Consider the following 23,156-nt stretch of genomic DNA (forward strand, 5'->3'; position numbering starts at 1 on the left):
AGATGGTTCACACATTGGTGTGTGGATACCAGTGGAAGGTGATAGAATTGTGTGTTTTTATTATTTTGAAGATGTGCGGCACAGTTCGCTTGATTGCATAACTTGTAGGCGATTTCTAATAGGATTGTGACACTGTGCTGTGAAAGTTTTGGGAAGGAAGGGAAACGGCTTTTTCAACCCGTTTCTGTTCTAGCGACGGCTATGAACATGTTTATATACATGAGATGTATATGTAGAGAGCAGAGAGAAAGTATATAGAAAGATACAAAGTAGGAGGAAAGGGACGGGCCAGGGATTGAACCCAGGACCTTCTGCATATAAATCAGAAGCGGTAGCCACTAGACCACCAAGCCCGTCTTTAAAACTAAAATATTAATTTTTAAAACAAACTCAATTACATATTGATTTCTACAATACCCATTGAAGAGCCCCCCGTTCCGCCGTCGAGAACATAAACAAAACTCTAAAGTTCCAGCAAAAGTTTCCACGAACTCCCATTGATTTCGGGAGCGTATGTTATCTACATGATGTTGGCATTGAAAGTGCCACGCGGGAAGTGGATTTTCCTAGAGAAGGAAATAATTTTGTAAATTTAATTGGAAAACAAATTTTTCCGTTGGGCCGACCTGCCACAAAAAAAAGCAAAAATTTTTACATTTGTTTCTAACATAACCAGTCAGAAGATACATGTTTGTTTCAAAAACGGATTGAATTTGCTTCAAATGTGACGTTCGATTTGCTCCAAACAGTTTTATTTTTGTTGCCAGAACAAATTGACAATTTATTTGAGTTTACCTGAAATATTTTTGATTTTACCATGCTTTTTTCTGCGTGTAGTTGTTTGAAAAATAGTGTTTTACGAGAGCTGTTCTAGCTTCGAGAAAGATTAACCAAAGAGGCTAAAATTTGTACCAATGATGCATATATAATAGCTTGTCAAACAGTCCAAATTTGAGAATTTTTTATGCACCCTATGAAAAGTTGCAGCTTGTTGAACACCTATTGCTGCACACTCCATGCTTTTCTTATAAGGTGTGCAATCATTGTCAATTTACCCTATGCCTGCAAATTTTTTTTGATTATTGGAATAGTACTTTAAACAGAACAATCGGAACAATAAGTGGTGCTCACTTGATTGTTGTTTGCATCGTTGTTTTCTGAAATTTTGTCGATACAAGTCATATCTATTGAGAGGTTTGTGCATGATTTCAGCCATTTTCTTATCAATTTCAAAAGTTACAGCGCTGGAAATCCGAACTAAGTGTTTTATAAAATTCAATTGCACACGTTCTACCCTGCCAATCACATATCGTAAATCATTGTGTGAAAAAAGTCGTATATTTCGATATATTGAATCAGAATTGTATGATAATATGTATATTTGTTGCCAATGATTGCGTAAAATCGCATTTTATGACAAATTAAATTTCAATTCCGATTTCGTTGCATATAGTCGTCTCCAATCATAAAAGGTGCTAGATACTATCGGTAGGATCGCACATAATCGGGTAGAATCGTAAAAAATCATACGTTCTGGGTGTGAAGCTTCAAGTTCGCTAAAATCGTATAAGTGATCTCTTTGAATCGTGAAAATCGTCGTTTTACATCGTATATGAATCTGATAAATCGAGCTGCCTTCCCAGAGGTATGATTAAAATCGGTGCAATCGTATACAACGATAATAATATTGTATATTGATCGTTTGCGTCATACTTGCGTCGTATACGAAGAAAACGAAATCGTACAAATCGTATATTCATTTTTACAGTCGCATATGATTGTTACTGCACTTTTAATAGTCAAATTTTAATCTAGGAAATCGTAAATGGATTTGTTTACATATTTGTATGATGGAGGAAAGGAAAAAAATATTCATCGCAAATTTGTTTTTTTTTTTTTGTTGGCACATGTGAACTATGATAGCAATTATTTCAAACAAATACCTAGGTTGGTTTTCATACTATTTATATACAGCAAATGACTTTTAATAAGTGGTGTATAGATTCCAACAAGGACGGAGTTCCGAGCATCTTTCACGGTACCACTTTTGGTGCCACTCAATGTACAACAACAATGCTCCCACCCCAAATCTGGCACCGAATCATGCTAATTTTTATTCGTTTCATCCCATTCACTTTGAACTCTCTACTTCCAACTTAGCTATATAGCCAATAGAGATAGAGATAACGCACAGTCCTCAATCAAAGGACCAAAGTTCGATTCCTACTGAACACCAATTGATTTTTTAAGTTGAAAATCTTGAGTTGTATATCAGTACTCTCAATCGTAATAAGATCATACATAATCGTATATTTAGACGGAGAAAATCGGCGAAATCGTATTTTTCTTTCGAGAGATCGTAAATCATGTTGGATGGAATCGCAGTAATCGGATACATGTTTTGATATGGGCTCCACTTCAGTATGTATGTGCGTGTTTCGTGCATTGAATACGATTTCTTCGGTGCTATATATGTGTGACTATTTCAGTTGCAATTTCGATATAGCAATCAAATTGCTGGCTGGGTACTGTTTCACTGTACAAAACTAAAAGTACTGAACCGATTCTCATGATATTTTACAGGTGAAACGAGCACATCTCAAGATGTTCTCAGGTCAAGTTTTAGCAAGTTTAGCGTATCCATTTCAGAGTTACACTCGTATTTCTGAGTCCCGATTATTGTGGATGCATACTTTAGATAAGGCGCATTTTTTATGAATTTAGTGCTAATGAGAACAGGATTACTGGTTCAAGTCGGTTACTCAGGAAAACTTGTTTAAATTCTGTAATATGATTTTAAGTCAAGGATTAGCATTGAATTTTAAGGAATGTTTGTGCTCAACTTTATATAAAAAGCATGTTCTACGGAAACATTTCATTAGAACTATATTCTTCGTATCCCTTGCAGATTTCCCAAAACTATAACCTCGACAACGACGATACCTACAGTGGATCGCCGAACAACTTCCAGGACTATCGTAACAACTTCGTCGACTCACCTCCAGACTCTAAGGAATCTTGGCCCGTGGAATACAACAAAATGCAGTCCGGATTGCCCGCGAATAGTGGCGCCAACACGGCTACATCGCCCAATGTCGTGGCAGTGGCAGCGGCAGCGGCTGCGGCTGCTGCAGCTGCTGCGGCCGCCCAGCAGGAGAGCTCGTACTCCGTTGTTATGCCCAACCGTAAGCGCCGTCTCGAATGGATGTCCACCCACCAGGAAGAGGAGAACGATGGATCCGAGTCGAAAATTGCAAACACGGAAAAGGAACGAGATGTCAGACGCAAAGGTAAGTTTTTTTTTATCATGGTTTTATACTTTCTCGGCAAATTTTAGTTAGCTACCAGAGATGAACGTTCTAATTTGAGTCTGCTTGAAGAATCCACCCAAAGTGTATGTGAACAGAAATGAGACATGTGTCTCAATTCATTGAGGTTGTGTTTGTTCACATGTTCTGGCTTATCTGTTTAGTAAACTAACAAAACAGACTACTTCCAGACCATTTTGATTGTATGTAATCATCCACTGATTAGATTGACTGTTTGAATTTGAATATTACTCCATAAGTAGTCCAAGGCCTTCGTAGAAGGATGTATGTTTCAGCTCTGAAACTGTCTGTGTTAATTTGTTCCCTCTTATCTTTTAGAAAAATGACCAAATAGTCTGCCTGTCAGAGCGTAATAAATAATTCCAAAACACGGTTTATCTTTAAGGCCAATTTTAACCTTAAGCGTTGACAACTTGAAGGTGTACTTGCAACAAAGGTAACGACGACAAAATGAACATGTTCTTACCACGTATCACGTATGCATGATTTGAAAAAGTGCAGTGTTGTATGAAGATATTAGGGCTCCCCCAAATCGACGCGACTTTTTGTCGTTATGTTTTTGTTTTCGCTAAATCCCTACGCATTAATATAATATGAATGAAACTGTTGTAGAAACAATTCAAAAAAATGTTGTCGCATTAAATGTTCATCTCTGAACACTCAGAAATAAAAGTATACACGGAATTACTATTATTTATGCATTTTGTTTCCGTATCTCTCTCACTCTCTTTCTGTTTTCATGCTATCTGGTGCTTCGCCTGGGTTGACGAAACACTTCTCTTCAACCCAAGCTAAACGGCAGATAGCATGAAAACAGAAAGAGAGTGAGAGAGATGCGGATACAAAATGCATAAATAATAGTAATTCCGTGTATACATTTATTTCTGAGTGAACAGTTTGCGATGGCTTTTTTTTTAACTCCTAAACTACCAAGGGTCCAAAAAAAGTCGGAAGTCCAACTTTGACAAGGCATTTCTCGGCCGTTTTCCAACCGATTTCAAAACTTTTTTTTGCGATGGAACCGAACAGGTTTCAAGATCATCGTCCATTTCAAAAAATATAAAATAGATGCGTCTACCCAAAGTTATTAAGCAAAAGGCACTTCCTAGTTTTTTTGAGATCACATTTTTTGCGCACATTGATCAATAAAACAAAATTTAAAGCGATGACATATGGTTTTTTCGACTCTAAATCATACGTACAGCTGGAGTGAACATGTTTATGCAAAATTAGTGATTTTTCAGTACACTGATATTTTACCTTACTCAAAAAACTACTAAAATACCCTATTTTTCACATAAAGCAAGCAATAAATCAAAATTCAAAGCGATGACATATAGTTTTTTGGTCTTAAATTGTTCGTAGGATTGTACTCGACATTTTTGATGAACAATGAAAATGTTCTAATAACACTCTTACTTTGTTTTACCCGGAAAACTGCGAAAACTCCATACTTTTTACACAAAGTAGTCAACAAAACTAAATTTGAAACGATAATATGTAGTTTTTTAGCCTTGAAATGTTCGTAGCAGTTTGGGGGACATACTCGAAGAATAATAGTGATGTTTTCATTACACTCTAATTTTGATTAACTCAAAAATCAACGAAAGTACCACATTTTTCACGCAAAATGGTTAACAAAAATAATGGCCTACAATGCAAAGTAGTTTTTTGCCTTTAAATTATTCGTGAAAGCGTACTGGACGTTCTTGATGAGTAATAGTGACGTTTTCATGACACACTTAATTTATTTTACTCGAAAATTTACAAAAATACCATAATTTTCTTACAATACAGTCAATAAATTAAAATTTAAAGCCATAACATGTAGTTTTACGGCCTTAAATTTTCCGTTACAATGTACTGGACGTGTTTTTGATAAAATGTTGATGTTTACATTACATTTATATTTTGTTTTATAAAAAAGGACGAAAATACCAAAAAAAGCGAATAAGCCAAAATTTAAAGCAATGATATTTAGTTTTTCAACTTTGAATTTATCGTAGTAGTTTAAGGGATTGATTTGAACAATCCTAGTGATGTTTTTATTACACTCATATTTTATTTCACTCGAAATACTAGGAAAATACCACATTTTTCACACAAAGTAGCCATCAGATAAAAATTGGAGTCAATGCATTATAGTTTTTTTGCCATGAAATTATTTGTAAAAAAGTACTAGACTTGTTTGATAAATAATAGTGATCTTTCAATTACACTCGTTGTTTTCTAAATTTGTTTATAAAAAACCAAAAACAACTCAAATAAAGAGAACTTACTATGCGCAGCATATAGTCACATGTTGTACCGTAAAAAATATATATTTTTTTACAGATAATGATTTTTGATAGCTAAAAGCACTGAGATTTTCACTCTGGTGGAGTACTGACTCACTTTGTTATTTATAATTTTATAAAATGTTTTGATACAATAAATAAACCTAACATGTTTCATACGGCTTTTCCCATCATGCTGATACTCTTTGCGTTGCAATCTGTAATATTTTTTTGGGATTTGATATGTTTTTCAGAGCACTATCAAAATTTCCCCAAAATAAAAATGTGATTCTCGCTCATATGAAAAAAATATTGATCACCCAAAACAATTAAAACTATCCAATCCTTACATTGCAATTATAACTGAGACACCAGTACTTGTTTTAAAACTATTAAAACAGGGAAAATACTATCAAAGTTACCCCGTTTTACGGTATTGCTTCAGAAACTCTTCTATACATTTGTTTTTCAGAAATTTCCCAAAAAGTGCATTTATATTCTAGGATATCTTCCAAAGATTCTTTCAAAATATTTTGTCGTGGGTTCTTTTTGAAAATCTTTCAAAAATATTCTTGAGATTCTTTCAGGGATATTTTCAAGAACATCAAAGATTCATGCGGAATTTATTTAGGGGTTCTATTTCTCAAGGGATTCTTTTAGAAAACTTTTGAAATGTTTTCGTGAATTATTCCCTTGGGTTTTCATCAGAAATTCCTCTAGCGATTGCTTGATAAATTTCTCCAAGGATTCATTTAAAAAACCTTCCGTAGATTTTCTCAGTGAATCCACCAAAGAATTATTTAGAATATTATCATATTTTTTCAGGAATCTCTTATTTTTTTTCCTGGAGCATTTTCGAAGTTTTTTTCTGGCTTTCTCCAGTTCTCTCAAGTTTCCATTCTAGTTCCCATGAATTTTTCTTTTATTTACTCTCATTAATGGTTACTTCGTGTTTTTTTTCGGTATTTTTTTAGATTTCCGATAATTATATCTGGAATTTCTGCCAAAGAGTTTTCCGATATTTCTTCTAAAATTCTTCGCTGGTTTCCATCCGAAGTTTCTTCCTGGATTTCTCTTGGAGTTTTTCAGAGTTCTTTTATGAATTTTCTAAATATTTCCTACAAGAGCTTTTTTCCGAGATTTCCCAGTTCTTCTCAGGATTTATTCCGAAGTTTCTCTTGCGTTCCTCATTGCAGCATTTCTCGCAAAAATCACGTGGATTCATTCCGACATGTCTCCGGGAATTTACAACAATGAAATTTGTAGGTTATCTCAGGCAGGCGATTTTCCGAGAAACACTCCTAGAAAAGTACAGTACTGGACGCATTGATCGGTTTTCATACAAAATGCTTAAGTTTGGAGTTCTGCATTTCAGCTTCTAGAGCACTAACTCCGAGAATAATCTCAGGTGAAACTTTAAAACTCTCTCGCAAAAACCTTTATAAAATATCCCGGATGAAACTTCTGTAGAAATCCGGGAAGAAACTCCAGAAAAAATCATTGAAATTACTTAAAACTTCGGGAGAAATCCCAGAAGCAATTCCTTCAGAAAACTCGTGAAAAACTCCTTTAACATCCGGGAGGAGCCTTAGTTGAAATCCCAGCAATAGTTTCTGTAAAAACCTTAGAAACACCGGAAAAATCTCATGGAGAAGTACCAAGAGGAATACCGGAACAAATCGCGGAAAACCTTCAAGCAAAATTCCGAGAGAAACTCTAAGAGAAATTCTACGACAACATATGAGGTATATTCCAGGAGGAAAGAGAATAAATTCCACGAAATTTTGTTTGAGCAAAACGCTGTAGGAAAAATCCAACGAGAGACTCTGAGAGCAACATGGAAAAATCTCAGGAAGAAAATCCATAGGATTCCCATAAAAACTTCAGGAGACAATATTTGGAATTCAAACATCCTGCAATATTCTCCAGGAATATTTCCGGAAAGAACTGTTTGAATCTAAAATAAACACGTCGATAGGAATACGAAAGAATCTCCGAGAGGAATTTGAAAAGGAATCCCAAGGAACAGGAATGAAAGAAGGCTGAAAATCTCTCTAATAAAGACACAAAACCTAACCTTAACTTTGGAAATCAGTTAAGTTCATAATTTGTTTCATTTTCACGGGATTTCCGTTTATTTTTTGGTGATTGCTACTGCATGTTCAGGAGACGCAAATGGACTCAAATAAAAACAAATAAAAAAATCCATGGTGGATTTTCGGTTTGCCTTGTATTTTTTCAGGTAGTAGATAACGTGAAACTGGTACAAAAAAAAAACAGCTATAGAAATCTGCATGTGTTTGTTTTGAATTTTGTGTTATTGACTATTTTGTGTGAAAAATAAAATGACTATTTTGTGTAAAACAAAATGTGGATGTGATGTTAACATCTAAATTTTATCAAACACATGTCTAGTACATTCGAACGGAAAATTTTAAGACTATCAACTACATGTCATTGCTTTGAATTTTGTTTTATTGACTATTTTGTAAGAAAGTTATGAAATTTTAAAACTTGTTTGGTAAAATAAATTAAGAGTGTCATGAAGGAGGTATTATTATTCAATGTTCATAATTTCACGAAAAAAATCAAGGCAAAAAAACAGAATGCATTGCCTTATATTTTTATTTGTTGACTACTTTGTGTGAAAAATGTGGTATTTTCCTAGTATTCAAAGTGAAATAAAATATGAGTGTAATAAAAACATCGCTAGGGTTGTTCAAATATATCCACAAAACTACTACGATAAATTCAAAGTTGAAAAACTAAATATCATTGCTTTAAATTTTGGCTTATTCGTTTTTTTTGGTATTTTCGTACAACTTTTTATAAAACAAAATATTAGTGTAATGTAAACATCAACATTTTATCAAAAACAGGTCCAGTACATTGTAACGGAAAATTTAAGGCCATAAAACTACATGTTATGGCTTTAAATTTTGTTTTATTGACTGTTTTGTAAAAAAAATAGTATATTTGTAGATTTTCGAGTAAAACAAATTAAGTGTGTCATGAAAACGTCACTATTACTCATCAAGAACATTCAGTACGCTTTCATGAATAATTTAAAGGCAGACAACTACTTTGCATTGTAAGCCATTATTTTTGTAAATAACTTTGCGTGAAAAATGTGGTACTTTCGTTGATTTTTGAGTCAATCAAAATTAGAGTGTAATGAAAACATCACTATTATTCTTCGAGTATGTCCCCCAAACTGCTACGAACATTTCAAGGCTAAACAACTACATATTATCGTTTCAAATTTAGTTTTGTTGACTACTTTGTGTAAAAAGTATGGAGTTTTCGCAGTTTTCCGGGTAAAACAAAATAAGAGTGTTATTAGAACATTTTCATTGTTCATCAAAAATGTCGAGTACAATCCTACGAACAATTTAAGACCAAAAAAACTATATGTCATCGCTTTGAATTTTGATTTATTGCTTGCTTTATGTGAAAAATAGGGTATTTTAGCAGTTTTTTGAGTAAGGTAAAATATCAGTGTACTGAAAAATCACTAATTTTGCATAAACATGTTCACTCCAGCTGTACGTATGATTTAGAGTCGAAAAAACCATATGTCATCGCTTTAAATTTTGTTTTATTGATCAATGTGCGCAAAAAATGTGATCTCAAAAAAACTAGGAAGTGCCTTTTGCTTAATAACTTTGGGTAGACGCATCTATTTTATATTTTTCTAAATGGACGATGATCTTGAAACCTGTCCGGTTCCATCGCAAAAAAAAAGTTTTGAAATCGGCTGGAAAACGGCCGAGAAATGCCTTGTCAAAGTTGGACTTCCGACTTTTTTTGGACCCTTGGTAGTTCGCGGGAATTTTTACCCCCTCAGTAGTTTAAGTGTTAAGACATAATGAGGAAACCGTGATTGGTAGAGTACGCTAGAGACATACAAAAACGTGCAAAGCCCAATCTGTTGTACAGTGACCCCACAATTTATGAATCGGCAAAAATGACCACAGTTTATGGATCACTCCATTTGATCAACACGGTGATTCATAAATAGTGTACAAAATTTAAGGTGATTCATCGGTGTGGGGTCACTGTAATGTCGAAATTTTGTTTCTCGCATTTGGAGCGAGGGCCTAAAGGTTATTCGAGTTATCAACCTTTGATAATAGTTCGAGTCACGAATCTATTCTGTTTGACGAATAGTTCGTCACTAGCTCATTTGTGGGTTAGTAATTACGTTTGACATAATAAGTAACAATATACAGTACTAGGATGTATCATATCGATACGGATCGCTTTAAAATCTTCGGTGGATATTAGCAGATTCTTTGGTATATTTTTGACGAGATGCTTGACAAACTCATGAAATATTCACAAACGGTTTTCTAAGCATCAAATAAAAACGTTTGAATACTTGAATGAAGAAATTAAATTGATCTAAACTGAATGCCGTAGAAGCGCCAAATCTTTAATCATAATCGGATCTTCTCTTGCCCATATATTTTATTTGACCTTAACCTGTTGATCCTAAGAACACACAGTGAAACAGAATTAAAAACAGGATAGCATTGCTCTTAAAAAGAACTTATCGGCAATTTAAGACAAAAATCGTTTTTTTTCGAGCAACTGCCCGGATTTCGCAAATTTGGCGGATTTGGCGCGAATCCCTAGATAATTTCCAGACAATTCCCCGGGAAAATCAGTTGTTTTTCATCTTAGAGGAAGTTTATAAAAATACATATAAATCCCTGCAAAATTGTTTGTTTTTCTGTAGCAGAGTAGAGACATCTTTCTGGATTTTTCGCCTGAAACATCCTGAAGGCATGTTTCTCCTGAAACTTTCCCTGACTGTTTCTGGATGTTTTTTTTTCAGGAACGCCGAATTTCTATACCGATTTACCTCAATTCAATTATGGTATGTGGGGGCAAGATGGGTCAGGGGGCAAGATGGGTCAGTACCGTTTTCAACCGTACTATATATTTTTTGAATCTTTCAATAATTTTCCCAGATGAACGAAGTGGATACACAAAAAAGTGATATATTGTTTTAAAAATTCTTTACGTTCCTTGCACAGAAAAAAATAAAATATTTTTTCGTTATACTTCTTTTGCTATACATTCCACATAACTACGTGTATTGTGTAGACGGGGCAAGATGGGTCACCCTAATTTTTCGGTATGTTTGCATAGTTTTTGAAAATGTTTTATTCTTCATTGAAAGGCTATTCTGTGACCTACATTATCGAAGCAATTTGAGCACTGAGAGTTTGTGAAACTATTTTTGAAATTTTCCTACAAAAAATATAAGTTTTCAAAGTCCGTTCATGGCTACCTGAACAAAAATCTTCTAGTTCTGAGAATAATCTACCGATATGTTTCAACACTTTTTTCATGTAATCTGTACGTCTGTGAAGCTTAGATGTATAGAGAAAAAATAGAAGATATAGTATTTTTTGTTGGAGAAAAATTATCGTAACAACCCTGAATCCCTTTACTGTTAGAAATGTTTATTGGTCGTTACTTTTGTCCTTTTTTTCATTTTCACTATACTGAAAAACTGAAGAATTTAAGGATTGGGGAGTTTTTTTTATTACCCTACTGGTTTGGGCCGAAGGGTCTCAGATTTTCATGAAACTTTTTTAACATGCAGGGCTCATGGATGTATGTACACAAAAATGAAAAACAAACAGGGTCGCCTATTTCCCGGAAAACTCAGGTGGAAATTTTTTGTTTTCCCCTGACACTACTTACTTTGAAAAATCAACTCAAGAACGAAGCATCGTAGAAACATTTTTTTTAAGAAAATGAAAGCAAATTTTCTCAGAAATAAAAAAAAAAATGAATCGGAAAAAGTTTTTCACAAAATTCTCCACCGATGAGAAAATTCGTAAAGAAAAGTCGGAAAAACTATGCCCGAACTCGTGAAAAAATTTCAAAAGATATTTTTGAGAAGGTTATTTTATAAGCTTAAACGCTGCAATTTTTGGAATGCATTTTTTTCCGTTTTTGAGTTATGACCAGAAATTGTTCCCTTAGTGGAGGTAGTACCAATTTAGCACTATTTCGACCAAAAAGCACGCAAATGACATTTTTAAAAGATGCATCATACCTAATTAATGACATTAATTCAGTTTTGTGTTCAGGATTAGTCGAAAAACCTATTTTGAACAATTATTTTCCTTATTTTTTTGCTCCTTTGCACCTATAGTGGTGGGTCCCAAAAGAATTCAATGGGATGCGCCACTATAGGAACCATAAATTTTATCACCATAATAGGAACAGTGTACCTATAGTTGGTGCAAGTGATTTATTAGAAAAAACTTAAATAAACAATGGTTTTTACATTTTTCCTAGCAAATTTAAGTGAAAAACTACCGATTAACATTTTAAGACTTTTTATGTTGTGGTTTTATCATTTTTTTTTTCAATTATTTTAGTGCAAGCAGCTACTAATAGCACCACTATTGGTACATTTACCCTATTACATTGCAGAAACGGAGAATTGATCTACGCCAATTCTAGTACTTCACCGATTGTGTCCTATTTATTGCCCTTTTTTTTGCCGAATGCGCGTTAGAAAGAATTCAACGATCGTGATCATGATCGATACTTTCATTCTCTGGCTTTATTGGAGATTGCCACTCCTTATATGATTGTTGATCTCCATCCAGTTATCTTGTTTACTCAACTATAATAAATATTTCAATGCCTGGGGATCACACGTTTGCTATACATGGGTATGGTCATGGTTTCAAATCCCATCCGCGCCACCTAAAAAGACGGCTTATGGTGTTCTAGTGGCTACCGTTTTTGATCCGTGTGCAGAACGTTATAGATTCAATGTCTGGCCCGTCTCTTCCCTTATACTTTGTAGAGGTTTATTTACTTTCTCACTCTTGTCTACATACATTTACAACTGATGTATATTCAAATGTTTGTAGTCATGACTAGAACCAAAAACAGGCTGAAAAAAGTCTCAACTTTCACAGCATTGTGCCCATCTATCATATACCGCCTACAAGCTATGCAAATAAGCGAACTGTGTGGCATCATCATGAGAGTAATCAATTTACGACTGCCATCCACGCATCAATGTGTGAACTCTTTCCAAAAACAAATAAAAATATCACTTCTCAACAACACTCCAGCAATCGCATGATAGAAGCTCAGGTGGAGTAAACCAGTGTTGCAATTTTTCGACAGGCCTTTATGATAGCGATATTTTGCTTTTTTCATTTTCTCCGTTTCGGTTTTCCTGTCAAAGTTGCTATCCGATCAACAACACGGGAGCGAAATGAAATAGGTACTCACACTCGCACGCAGCGTGCTGAAAGCGAGAGCTGACAGGGCTAAATTTCCATTCAATTTTCTGTAGTTGAGTGTTTTCACCCGTGCTAACGTATAGGGCACTCACTCTCACAAGCCACCGCTTGAGACGAATGGCCTTTCAGCATGAGTAGTGTGTGGATGATTGGGAATTGATCTTGTTGGGTCGCTCACGAATGGAGCTCTCGGACTCTGTCAGTTCTCACATCGAGGAACTGAAAACGACCGCCGCAGGCATTCATTTTCGGCTGAAAAACAGGCACTGAGACTGATATTTTGCAGGACTGGAGTAAACTCACAATCTGCCGTCAACAGGCCACAGTAATTATCACTTCCATTATCCACATTTACCTGCAATCTGACGTAGCAGGCGCCATTCTCGCCTAAAAATAGAATATTATCAACATCAACACTCACCACTCACACACTGAAAATGCGTTTTCGTTAGGCTTCTCCTGTTTTAGAATGGATATGTTCAAATTTGAAAACACCCGAGTAGGTGAGAAAATCTAACGAATAACACATTCATTTTTTAATATTTGAAATACTGAAGAACAAAAACTGATATCGGTTTGATTGAGATAAGAGGTAAAACATCAGAAATAATAACAAAATCTAGTATGGAGAAGTGCTCAATAATAGCTCCATAAGATATTACAAGATCATAACAATAGCAGGCAAGATTTGTCGACCTTTTTCTTGAAAAAAAAAAAATGCCAACATCCAGCATCGAATCTACGACCTTAGGACTCACAGACGGCGATGCTTACCACTCAACTGCGGCTCACTGTTGGGCAACAAGAGCATGAGGTTTTTCGTTTCCCCAGCTCAAAAAGGGACACATGACATTTCACTAACATTGAGCCATATGGGTGTATGTGTTCCATTTCGTGCAGAAGAGCTAAATTTGTTAATATGTAGAAATTTTCAGATATTTCGACAAGAACAAAAACTGATATCATATCATTCTGAGTTATTGGTGCGTTATTCTTTATTTTTTTTAAATAACACATCAAAATCGCAGCGAGCTATGACAGCAAAAATTGTTCGATTTGAGATTTGATTTAGATATTCTCGTCTGCCCGGGTAACTATGCCAAAATTTGAAATCCTGTAGACAAGATCAAATGATTCCCACTTTTCTCAGTTCTTCTCTGAAGTCACAATATTTTTTTTCTTAATCAGGTCAAATAGGGTAGGTTTCCTTAGGAACTTCAAAGAATGGTCAAAATGCACAGTTTTCGGTAGTTTTTCGTCGATAGCTTAAAAACATAAAGGATAATTGCAATTCATCAATTTTAGTAAAATGATTTTTCTTCACATTATAAGGAATTTGTTTGTGTATTTTAATACTCAAGTAAAAATTTTATGTTTTTTTTTGTGAGAACTTTAGGTCCAGGGACTGCTTAGCCTTAGAATACGGTCTTAAAATTTTGACCTGATTGATTATAACTAAAATGATCAATTTGCAACATTGTACTTTTAACGTTTTCAGTTTTTTTTTTTTGCAAAAATAAAGGCGGCCGACTGTACGTCCCAAATAGCTATCTTATTGATTCCTTGTTTAGGTGTGGTAGATCTGGTGATACTGGAATAGCATTTACGGGCAGTAAATCATTTCTCATGAAATTTTTACTGTGTGGTTCCGATGTCTGGTGCATCCGATACTGGTCCTATCGCCACATTCGGATATGAGCTGTATAGCTCATGTATAGCTCGATGACCATAGCCACAGACTATGAAGTGTGGGGTCAAAACATGTTCATTTACAGCTCAGTCTCCTGTAAAACACTAGTTGACACCCATCGTTATTCCTCAGTTGTCTTTCAACCATTTTAGTTAATATTTTTTTGTTATAGGAAATATCCCATTTTAAAATATAGTCACGCCAAAATTCATATGATTCAATTGTAAGACAGATATGGAATGACGGTGCAGTAAGTACAAGATTGGTGGATTTTGAATTATTAATGATTGATGATCTAACTAACGATGATGAACTGCCACAACGCCACAGGAGATTGAAAACTCTCGATCATGGTATGGTACACTTATTATGACGTTATTAATGATCAATCCAAAATTCTACATCAACTTATCTTCTGCAGACTCGGTATAATATTCCTTACAGTCCTTATTGGCACAACTTTTTGCGTGTGTAAACCCATATCATATTTCTTTGTACTCATCGAACGATCGTGTATTTTTTTGCTGAATAATTAGTAATCGTGCAAAAAATTGCCTCCTGGCGGGTTTTTATAATACCCTCGACGTCCACACCATCCTGGTATTTTTTGAACCGCGATTTCTCACGTGATGACTGATTTTTTTCTTCAATTATCCTCACGTGAAAATAAAGTCTGCAAAACAAGTTTTTGTTTTTCTGTAGATATTGGGAATCCCCAAACATGCACCTTCGATTGTTGCTGTTGAAGCCCAATTTGTTTCGTTTCTTTTTTTTATTTCTTTTGCGTTTATATTTGGCTGTTAGTGGGGGTTGTCGTGTCATCAGAAAGATACGAAGTGTTTGTTGAAATTTTGAGGATTTTCAGACACCACCTTTTTCTCTCTCGTGGACTTTTGCTTACATTTTTATGCTTTACAAAGCAAAGATTTTTGTCAAACTTTTTCTTTTTTTTTTTTTCTAAAAACACATCAATTTCTATTTAGAGCCTTATCATCATTTTGACAGTTCATTTCTTAATTCGTGGTTATACTTCCATTGCAACTAGTCTAGTTCAAATTAAATTTAATATATCAGTTTGTAATTCCGAATAATATTTGGTTAAATCGTCACACGCAAGATCGAAATATTTGGTTTTGCTAAGTTCCACTGACAATAAACGTAACAAACTCAATAATCATAAACGGCTATCAACTGCCATTCAACTTTGGTCGAGCATTAGGAACATAGCCTTCAAATCAGCTCTTTCAATGACGTTGGTCGTTGATACTGGCCGGGATAATGCAGTGATGAAGAAATGCATGTTTGGGATCCCAGCACTATCGCTTCTTCCCGCTTCTATGTTTGTTGTTTGTGTGCCGTCGTCATTCTGATTTATAGTTGTGAGTGAATGATGAAACGCACCTACCTACTTGTTGCTATACAATCAAATACATCGACAGAAATAGGGAAAAACAACCTGGTGAATGAGCTGACCTGGCAGTGGTTCTCATTTATTCTTGTGAATGTATTGCATCTTGCAATCCATAGAGTTTCTTCTAGTTTCTCTGATTTGATTTTATCTAATTGAGAGATTTTTCGTCAGTCTGAAGGTGCGAAGAAACTCTGTGTAGCGAATACCAACTTTGCAGGGTTATTGTCCGGCATTCTTGTAATATGCCTTGCCCACCGTATCCTTCCGGCTTCGGCCACCTTCTGAATACTTCATCCTTTATCCTTCTCCGCGATATGTATAACATTCTGACCTTGTCACAGTTCCCGGCGAGATTCGGTCAGCTTCCCAAAAAAACCGTCGTCTATGATTTTCCATAGCTCTGAGCGGTCGATACTGTCGTATGCCGCTTTGGAGCGATGAACAGGTGGTGCAATAGGACCTGGTATTTTCGGCTTTTGTGGAGGATTTACCGTACGGTTAAGATCTGGTTCGTTATGGACCGGCCGTCGATTATGCCGGCTCGATAACTTCCCTCGAACTCATTCGTTTTAGGTGAAAGACGATGGAAGATGATCTGATATAAAGAATGCCCCAGAAAGTATGGACGCATCTAGTCTTCAGATGTCTGGGCCTAATCGATGGTTCTTGTTTCGGGCTTCGTTTTGGTTGTTTCTGCTTACTAAAGGAGGATTACTAAAGGAAAGACGATTTTTTCTTGTACTCAAATGCCTTCATTATACGTCTATCAAAACTAGGGTTAGCATAACCTTTATTTTTGACCCAATTTTTTGCTTATGCTTATGCTTATGCTTTCCCTGGCCAAGTTCGCAGGGGTTGACGGTATTAAAGTGAAGGAGTTTCATTTTGATTATTGTAATGTAGTGTTCTTTAGTGAAACATATCACCTTTTTAACACTTTAATGCGCCTCCAACGGTTCATCACGAACCGGCTGCTGCAGATGGAGTATGGCTGATCATATGCATCAGATATGCTCGATAAACACGGAGGAACCGCCAGGGCTCAGTAGAGTCTATTCCCAAACAACAGTTTCAAGTCGGTTGGATTTGAGAAGGTTTTGATGATCGTTACAAATCCTAATAAAAGTATTATAGGATTTGTGACAGGTTTTAGAACCTTTAACAGCCAGCTGACTTTAAAATGTTGTTTGGGCTCTATTTCCCACGTTTCTCGGTTGATTTTGATTAGTAATTCATTAATGTCATAGTCGCTTTTTCGATTTTTTACCATGTTAGGGCCCATATAGCCGAGGCGGTAAACGCACGGGTATTTAGCATGACCATGCTGAGGGTGACGGGTTCGATTCCCGGTCGGTCCAGGATCTTTTCGTAAAGGAAATTTCCTTGACTTCCTTGGACATAGAGTATCTTCGTGCCTGCCACACGATATACACATGCAAAATGGTCATTGGCAGAGGAAGCTCTCAGTTAATAACTGTGGAAGTGCTCATAGAACACTAAGCTGAGAAGCAGGCTTTGTCCCAATGAGGACGTTACGCCAAGAAGAGAGAGAGAGACCATGTTAGTTGGTCATATTTTCTTTAAATAATGCAATTAAAATCAACAGACGAATTGATAGTGGGAAGGAGATTTGCAGCACTTAATTGTGCTGATAGATTCGAAGCTAACATGCGAACATTTAAACGCATTGTTGACATCAATGCGTTCGACGTGACATTTTGGACAAAAGCTGACTGCTTTTTATTAACTGAACAACGTTACTTTTGTATGACTAGGTTGACATTTCTAGGCCACGCATGAGAAAATGACATGGTTTATCGAGGTAGGACCGCTAGGATAGAACGAATTTGAATATTTTTCATAGTATTTGTAGGGAGATGAATACATAATAGTTGACAAGCAATTTTTGTTTTATTACAATCAACTGACCAACTTTGCGTATTTTTGTTCTTCTCTTAGATAGTGTTATGACACCAACAGAAAAATATCAGGAGTTCAGTTACATGTTTCTGTGGGTTTTTCACCGATGACAATTTAAGGACACAAGAGATGAACACAGAGAAGTAGAAATCAAGAAAACAATTTGACAAAGAATCGACTATATTTTAACATACGGGTTCGACTGATTCGATGAATCTATCTAGAAGTATCTAGAAGACAATTGATGCTAAGATTGGAAAATAGCTTGCAGTTGGGACTAGACTAAAATAGTGGCCAATAGAAAACAATGCGCTAGACAGCATTATTATTCATTTTTTTTAATATTTACCCGTAGGCTTTTCGACGGTTGACAGTACGGTATTTAGCTGAGTACGAAGATACGGATTAGTTGGTGTACAGATGACAGGGTTCTCACGGGAAGTGCTTCAAGCGAGGCTTACATAACAACTGACAATAAAGAAACCTATTTTCCTTGACTTTCTACGCAATGGACATCTGACCGAACACACGTGTTTTCGTTAATCTCCTAGGCATTATTAAGACATGACGTATGTGCATGTCGCAACAACTACCAGGACACAGTTCCATACGTCTCTTTTTAATAACGACATTCAGCATATTTCCAATAAAACTATACTTCAATAACGCAATGACTAAAACTGGTATGATAGAACAGATCAGAATGACTTAATTGACTATTACCTTGGGAATCTACTTCGAATAGCTGACAAATTGACAAGAACCTAACTAAATACATGGACCATACTAAAAAAAACCAATTGACAAAAAGAAAAAAGGGAAACTTTTATTATAACTATTTTTGTTCAACGCAGGCCAAAACAGTGTCGACTTGGGCCACGATATGCCTACGTACTTCTGTGTGTTGAAACAAAAATAGAGGCTCATAGAAGCAAACGTAGGGAAAGGGTGCGGTGTTAGAACATAAGCACAGTGTGCTACCGCCGTAATCACTATGAAAAAAAAAAATTTTTTTTTTTCTTATGCTTAAACGTGTTCTTCCCACCATGTTTGCTGCTTACATGGTTTTCTCACTTACTCCCTCCATACTTTGCCTATTTCCCAAGTGGTATTTTAAGATCTGTACATCATTTGTGCACAATTTTTTGACGATGTTCCGCTGAAAGTTCAAGTATTTTGAAACAAACTGTTCAAATCGTACAAACCGCTGCACAAATGCAGAGACAATAGGTTGGTCAACAGGATGCAGCCTTCAAAAAGAACTAGTCATCAATAACTTTTAAATTGCAGTATTTTCTCTGTGCGTCCATACTTTCTGGGGCGGTCTTTAACTATTTGTAGCATTCAAAATGGTGATCGCTCCGACATCGTTCTCACATTCTAAATGGTCGCCTTTCTTCTGAATGGGGCAGATTAACCCTTCCTTCCCCTACGCTGGTAGCTATTGGGCTCCGCTTCTGTTTGTAACGTTTCACGTTCTGCCGAGTTTCTTGCTGCAACACTACCGCCCATGCTGTGTTCTTCTTCTCCAAAATCACTCTGCACTCCATATCGAACCATTCGTCGACTTCTTTCCACGTACCCGATGGTGCTCTCGGCTGCATCGTTAATGACTGCTTTTGCTGTTCTCCAGCAGTCCGCTAGACGGGCCACATCGAGCTCGCCCACGTCTTACAACACTGATTTGAGATTCTGTGCGTATGCTGAGGCGACATCTGGTTGCTTCAGTCGCTCTAGGATATACCGTGGCGATCGCCGGTACCGTATCATGTACCGTACATTGTTGATGATGGAAAGTTTTGGGTGTAGTTTGTCGATGTCTGCGCTACGATAGGCTCTGACGTCGATAATGTCGGAGAAGTGCCATCCGTCAATCAGAACGTGGTCGATTTGCGATTCCGTCTGCTGTGGTGATCTTCAGGTGTAACGATAAAGGGAGGTTGTGTTGGGAAAAGCTACGTATGGGCATATTTTTGGAGGCCGCGAAATCAATGAGTCGTTGGCCGTTTTCGTTCGTCAGCTGGTGGGCGCTGAACTTTTCAATCGTCGGTCTGAATTCTTCCTCCTGGCCTATCTGAGCGTTTAGGTATCTCATGGTGATGTTGACGTCTTGGTTTGGGCAGCGGTCGTATTCGCATTCGAGCTACGCGTAAAATGCGTCTTTATCATCATTAGTGCTTCCGGAGTGCAACATGCACAATGTGCATTGCACATTCTTTCGCCGATCGGTCACCAGCCGATCATGCACTTCTGCATGCCGCCCACCATGATAAAAGCTGTTCCCAGCTCACGTGTGTTGTCGAAACTCTGGTAGACGGTATCATTACTTCTAAACGTTCGCACCAAAGATCTTGACCAATATACACTCTTACGATACCAATCTACTACAATAACTAGCAGCAATTTACGAAGCAAGTTTCGCAATGATCGTATGGTCTTGTGAGTTCGTTCCCGCATAATAAGCATTACATCATCTTGAACTTCGGTGCCTAAGCGTTGACCAAGCGTATGCTGCGGTCTCTACCCTACGACAAAAGTAGCCAACTTCCTGTGATGTCTATAAGGGATCCCTAGGGAGGTATAAATCTTTGTTGCTCTCTTCAGTGGGCATCCAATAAATCATTCCTCCCCATCTCCAGCTGCTGCAAGGACATCTATTGACCGTTGGAAGATTGCGTTAATATTGTTTTAGAATCAGAATTTACTTACTTTCGTTCAGTTCTGAGTACCCATGGTGAAGTATAGGGCCGAATTGAAAGATCCCCATCCTGGGCGATTACCAGTCATCGCTTCGATCTGTCACTGTGGCCAGGTCAAACTTCTGTAGACTTCCTTTATTTCTTTGTTGAGGTTGCACCGTCATTAGTCTCTGGGCCTGCTTCTGCAGCGATATCCTGCTGGGCTCCAATCTAACGCCTGCTTGCAGATGTTGTTCCCGCCCACCAATGGAGTGTCACATTGTAGAGCCGACTGTGAGGCCACCATGCTCGAATTATATACCGCAGACATCTATTGATGAAGGACTTGCAGCCGTTGGGTGTTCTCCATTGATACATACCAAGTTTCACTTGTACAGCAGCACATTTGAGTCTGAAATTCGGATTTTGATGCGTCGACTATTTTAATTATTTTTCCATACATTTCTGAAACTCGCATAAGAAGCACACGCCTTCTTGATCCGTGAACCTGCCGCCATTTGGCTACCAAGATATTGGAAGCTTTCAACATTCTCCACTGCTAGCCCAGCTACTGTAAAGCTGAAGGGTTGACCGTGTTTACATCTAACGATTTGACCGAGGAGAGTTCGGCTAGATCATCGAGTTCACTCTGCATATCAGAGCGCCGTTGAGTCTTGGAGTCAGTGCTTAGTGAAGCCTGGTATCGGTGGGAAAGGAGGCAACTTTCAGCGGTCTATGACAATGACGTTATAATACGGTTCTTGGCATACGATTTTCCTAAAAGTCGTTGATTTATACTTATACGGTTTCTGGAACCTGCCAAATCAAAGTTCTTTGAGAACCGCTGCTCCTCTCTGTTATCGACAATGGCGATGGTGGTGGTTGGACAAAGTGTTTTTGATTTATTTAATAATTACGTTGATAACGTGTAAATTTTTCGTGATAACCGTCTACACAAACATATTGCGCTCTCCTGGGCTAGAGTGTGTTCACTCTTTTGCTCGCATGGGACATGGAACTCGCTATGGCTGATGTGGGGATCACAACAGGAATGATGGTGGGTCTAGGTCTGATGATACGGGATGTCCGTCGGTTCGCTTGTTGTTCGCTTCTCGAGGATTCACGACTGTTAAGCCGCACCGTCAGTTGGGTGTTTGTTTGTTTAATAATTGCCAACGGGGTAAAGATGATTCCGAAGTGTCGGATGGAGAGCGAGCTACATACAATAGCGCTTCAATTCATTTAGTGAACCTCCGCGGTCGATGGTAGAGCCACGTGTAGTCTTACTGTGTAATGGTAACGTAGTTTACGCGCTCGCGCCACAATTTAAAACTCTTGAACGGAACGGAAAATAATAGCGGCGCGTTGCACTGCAGCGTGAGCTTGCATCCCTGCTGCTATCACATGTTGTTCGGATCGTATAGAACCTGTTTGTTTAAGTGATTCCGTCACCATCAGCTCAATGCGCTGGCTAGGCAGATTGTTTACGTTTCGAACGCAAAATTAAGTCGATTCGGTTTTACTGATGGAGCGCCAGCTCGACAGGCTTGACAACAATGTCCACGTGAATTGACCTGGGCTATACAACAGCTGAATTGTCAATGCTTGGACCCCCGCGCCGGTTTGGAATAAATTTTACTAAACCGGTTGCAGAAATGTGCGAGGCGTATGGGAATGAGGAAACCGCTATGGATAAGGATTTTTTGCGCAAAAGATTGAAGTGCTTCAATGCCAGTGCAAACAACAATAATGAATTGAGTAAATGTAATGCCAAAGAGCTTTATATGTTTTTATATGAGTATTTTTTTGTTTGTTATCTTACAGGTTCAATGCGCTGGCCAGAAGAATTAGATCTAGATTTGAGTAATGACCTTTCGAACAATGGATATATTAGGTTAGTATTACCTATTCCTTAGATCTAGTTACGATATATGTGTACTCTATAAACGCTAACTTATTCCTTATTTTAAGTCAACGGTACTTAGGGGTTCAAGAATCACGTAAAGCAATCTGGCCATCTTAGAGCCCCCCTCCTCCCTCGTCATTTGTCCATGAAAACATTTGAAAATTTGTATGGAGCGTAGACTTTTGCTAGTAACTCCCCTTCCATCTTAACGTCTACGTGGTTTATGAACGGCCCCTTAGCACTCGAATAAATGTCATTGTATGCTATCAGTTACAGTTTATTTGTCGGTGTAACATTTTCTTCATTGAAATTAAGTTTCTGACAAACTCTTCAGGAAGATTTGTCAATTTTATTTGTAGATGGTTTTAATCTAAGAAATAAGCATTTTTGTTCGATAAAGCAAGTTAACCCCAGAAAATAAATGCACTGCAATCTAGCAATTATAGTAACACGGTATTCACTTCGCGCCATTTGTTTGAAGTGGTGTGAACGGAATAAGGTAACGCAGAAAAAATACTGAAATAAGATGCGCTAACGGTATACAATATTGAGGCTAAGATCTTTTAAGGTGAATATATAACGAAGCCACACCTCGAATTTTCGAAAGCACAAATCTGAAGAACCGAATGTCGGTTTAAACTGACCACCAGGGGGTAA

General features: G+C 37.1%; 1 protein-coding gene across 4 annotated transcripts in view; it reads left to right on the forward strand.

The window, feature by feature from the left end:
- LOC109431629 (upstream-binding protein 1) overlaps window positions 1–23,156 on the forward strand; it is a 113,979-nt gene that overhangs the window by 81,975 nt on the left and 8,848 nt on the right. For 3 of the 4 annotated variants that reach the window (XM_029874525.2, XM_029874528.2, XM_029874529.2), the window contains exons 4-5: window positions 2,909–3,290; window positions 22,418–22,487. In XM_029874525.2, the coding sequence (XP_029730385.2) occupies window positions 2,909–3,290; window positions 22,418–22,487 (452 nt within the window). Of the gene's footprint in view, window positions 1–2,908; window positions 3,291–21,690; window positions 22,352–22,417; window positions 22,488–23,156 lie in introns of those variants that run through there. The other variant, XM_029874530.2, reaches the window with a different exon arrangement.

Source organism: Aedes albopictus, chromosome 2, assembly GCF_035046485.1.
Source record: "Aedes albopictus strain Foshan chromosome 2, AalbF5, whole genome shotgun sequence".
Lineage (NCBI taxonomy): Eukaryota > Metazoa > Arthropoda > Insecta > Diptera > Culicidae > Aedes > Aedes albopictus.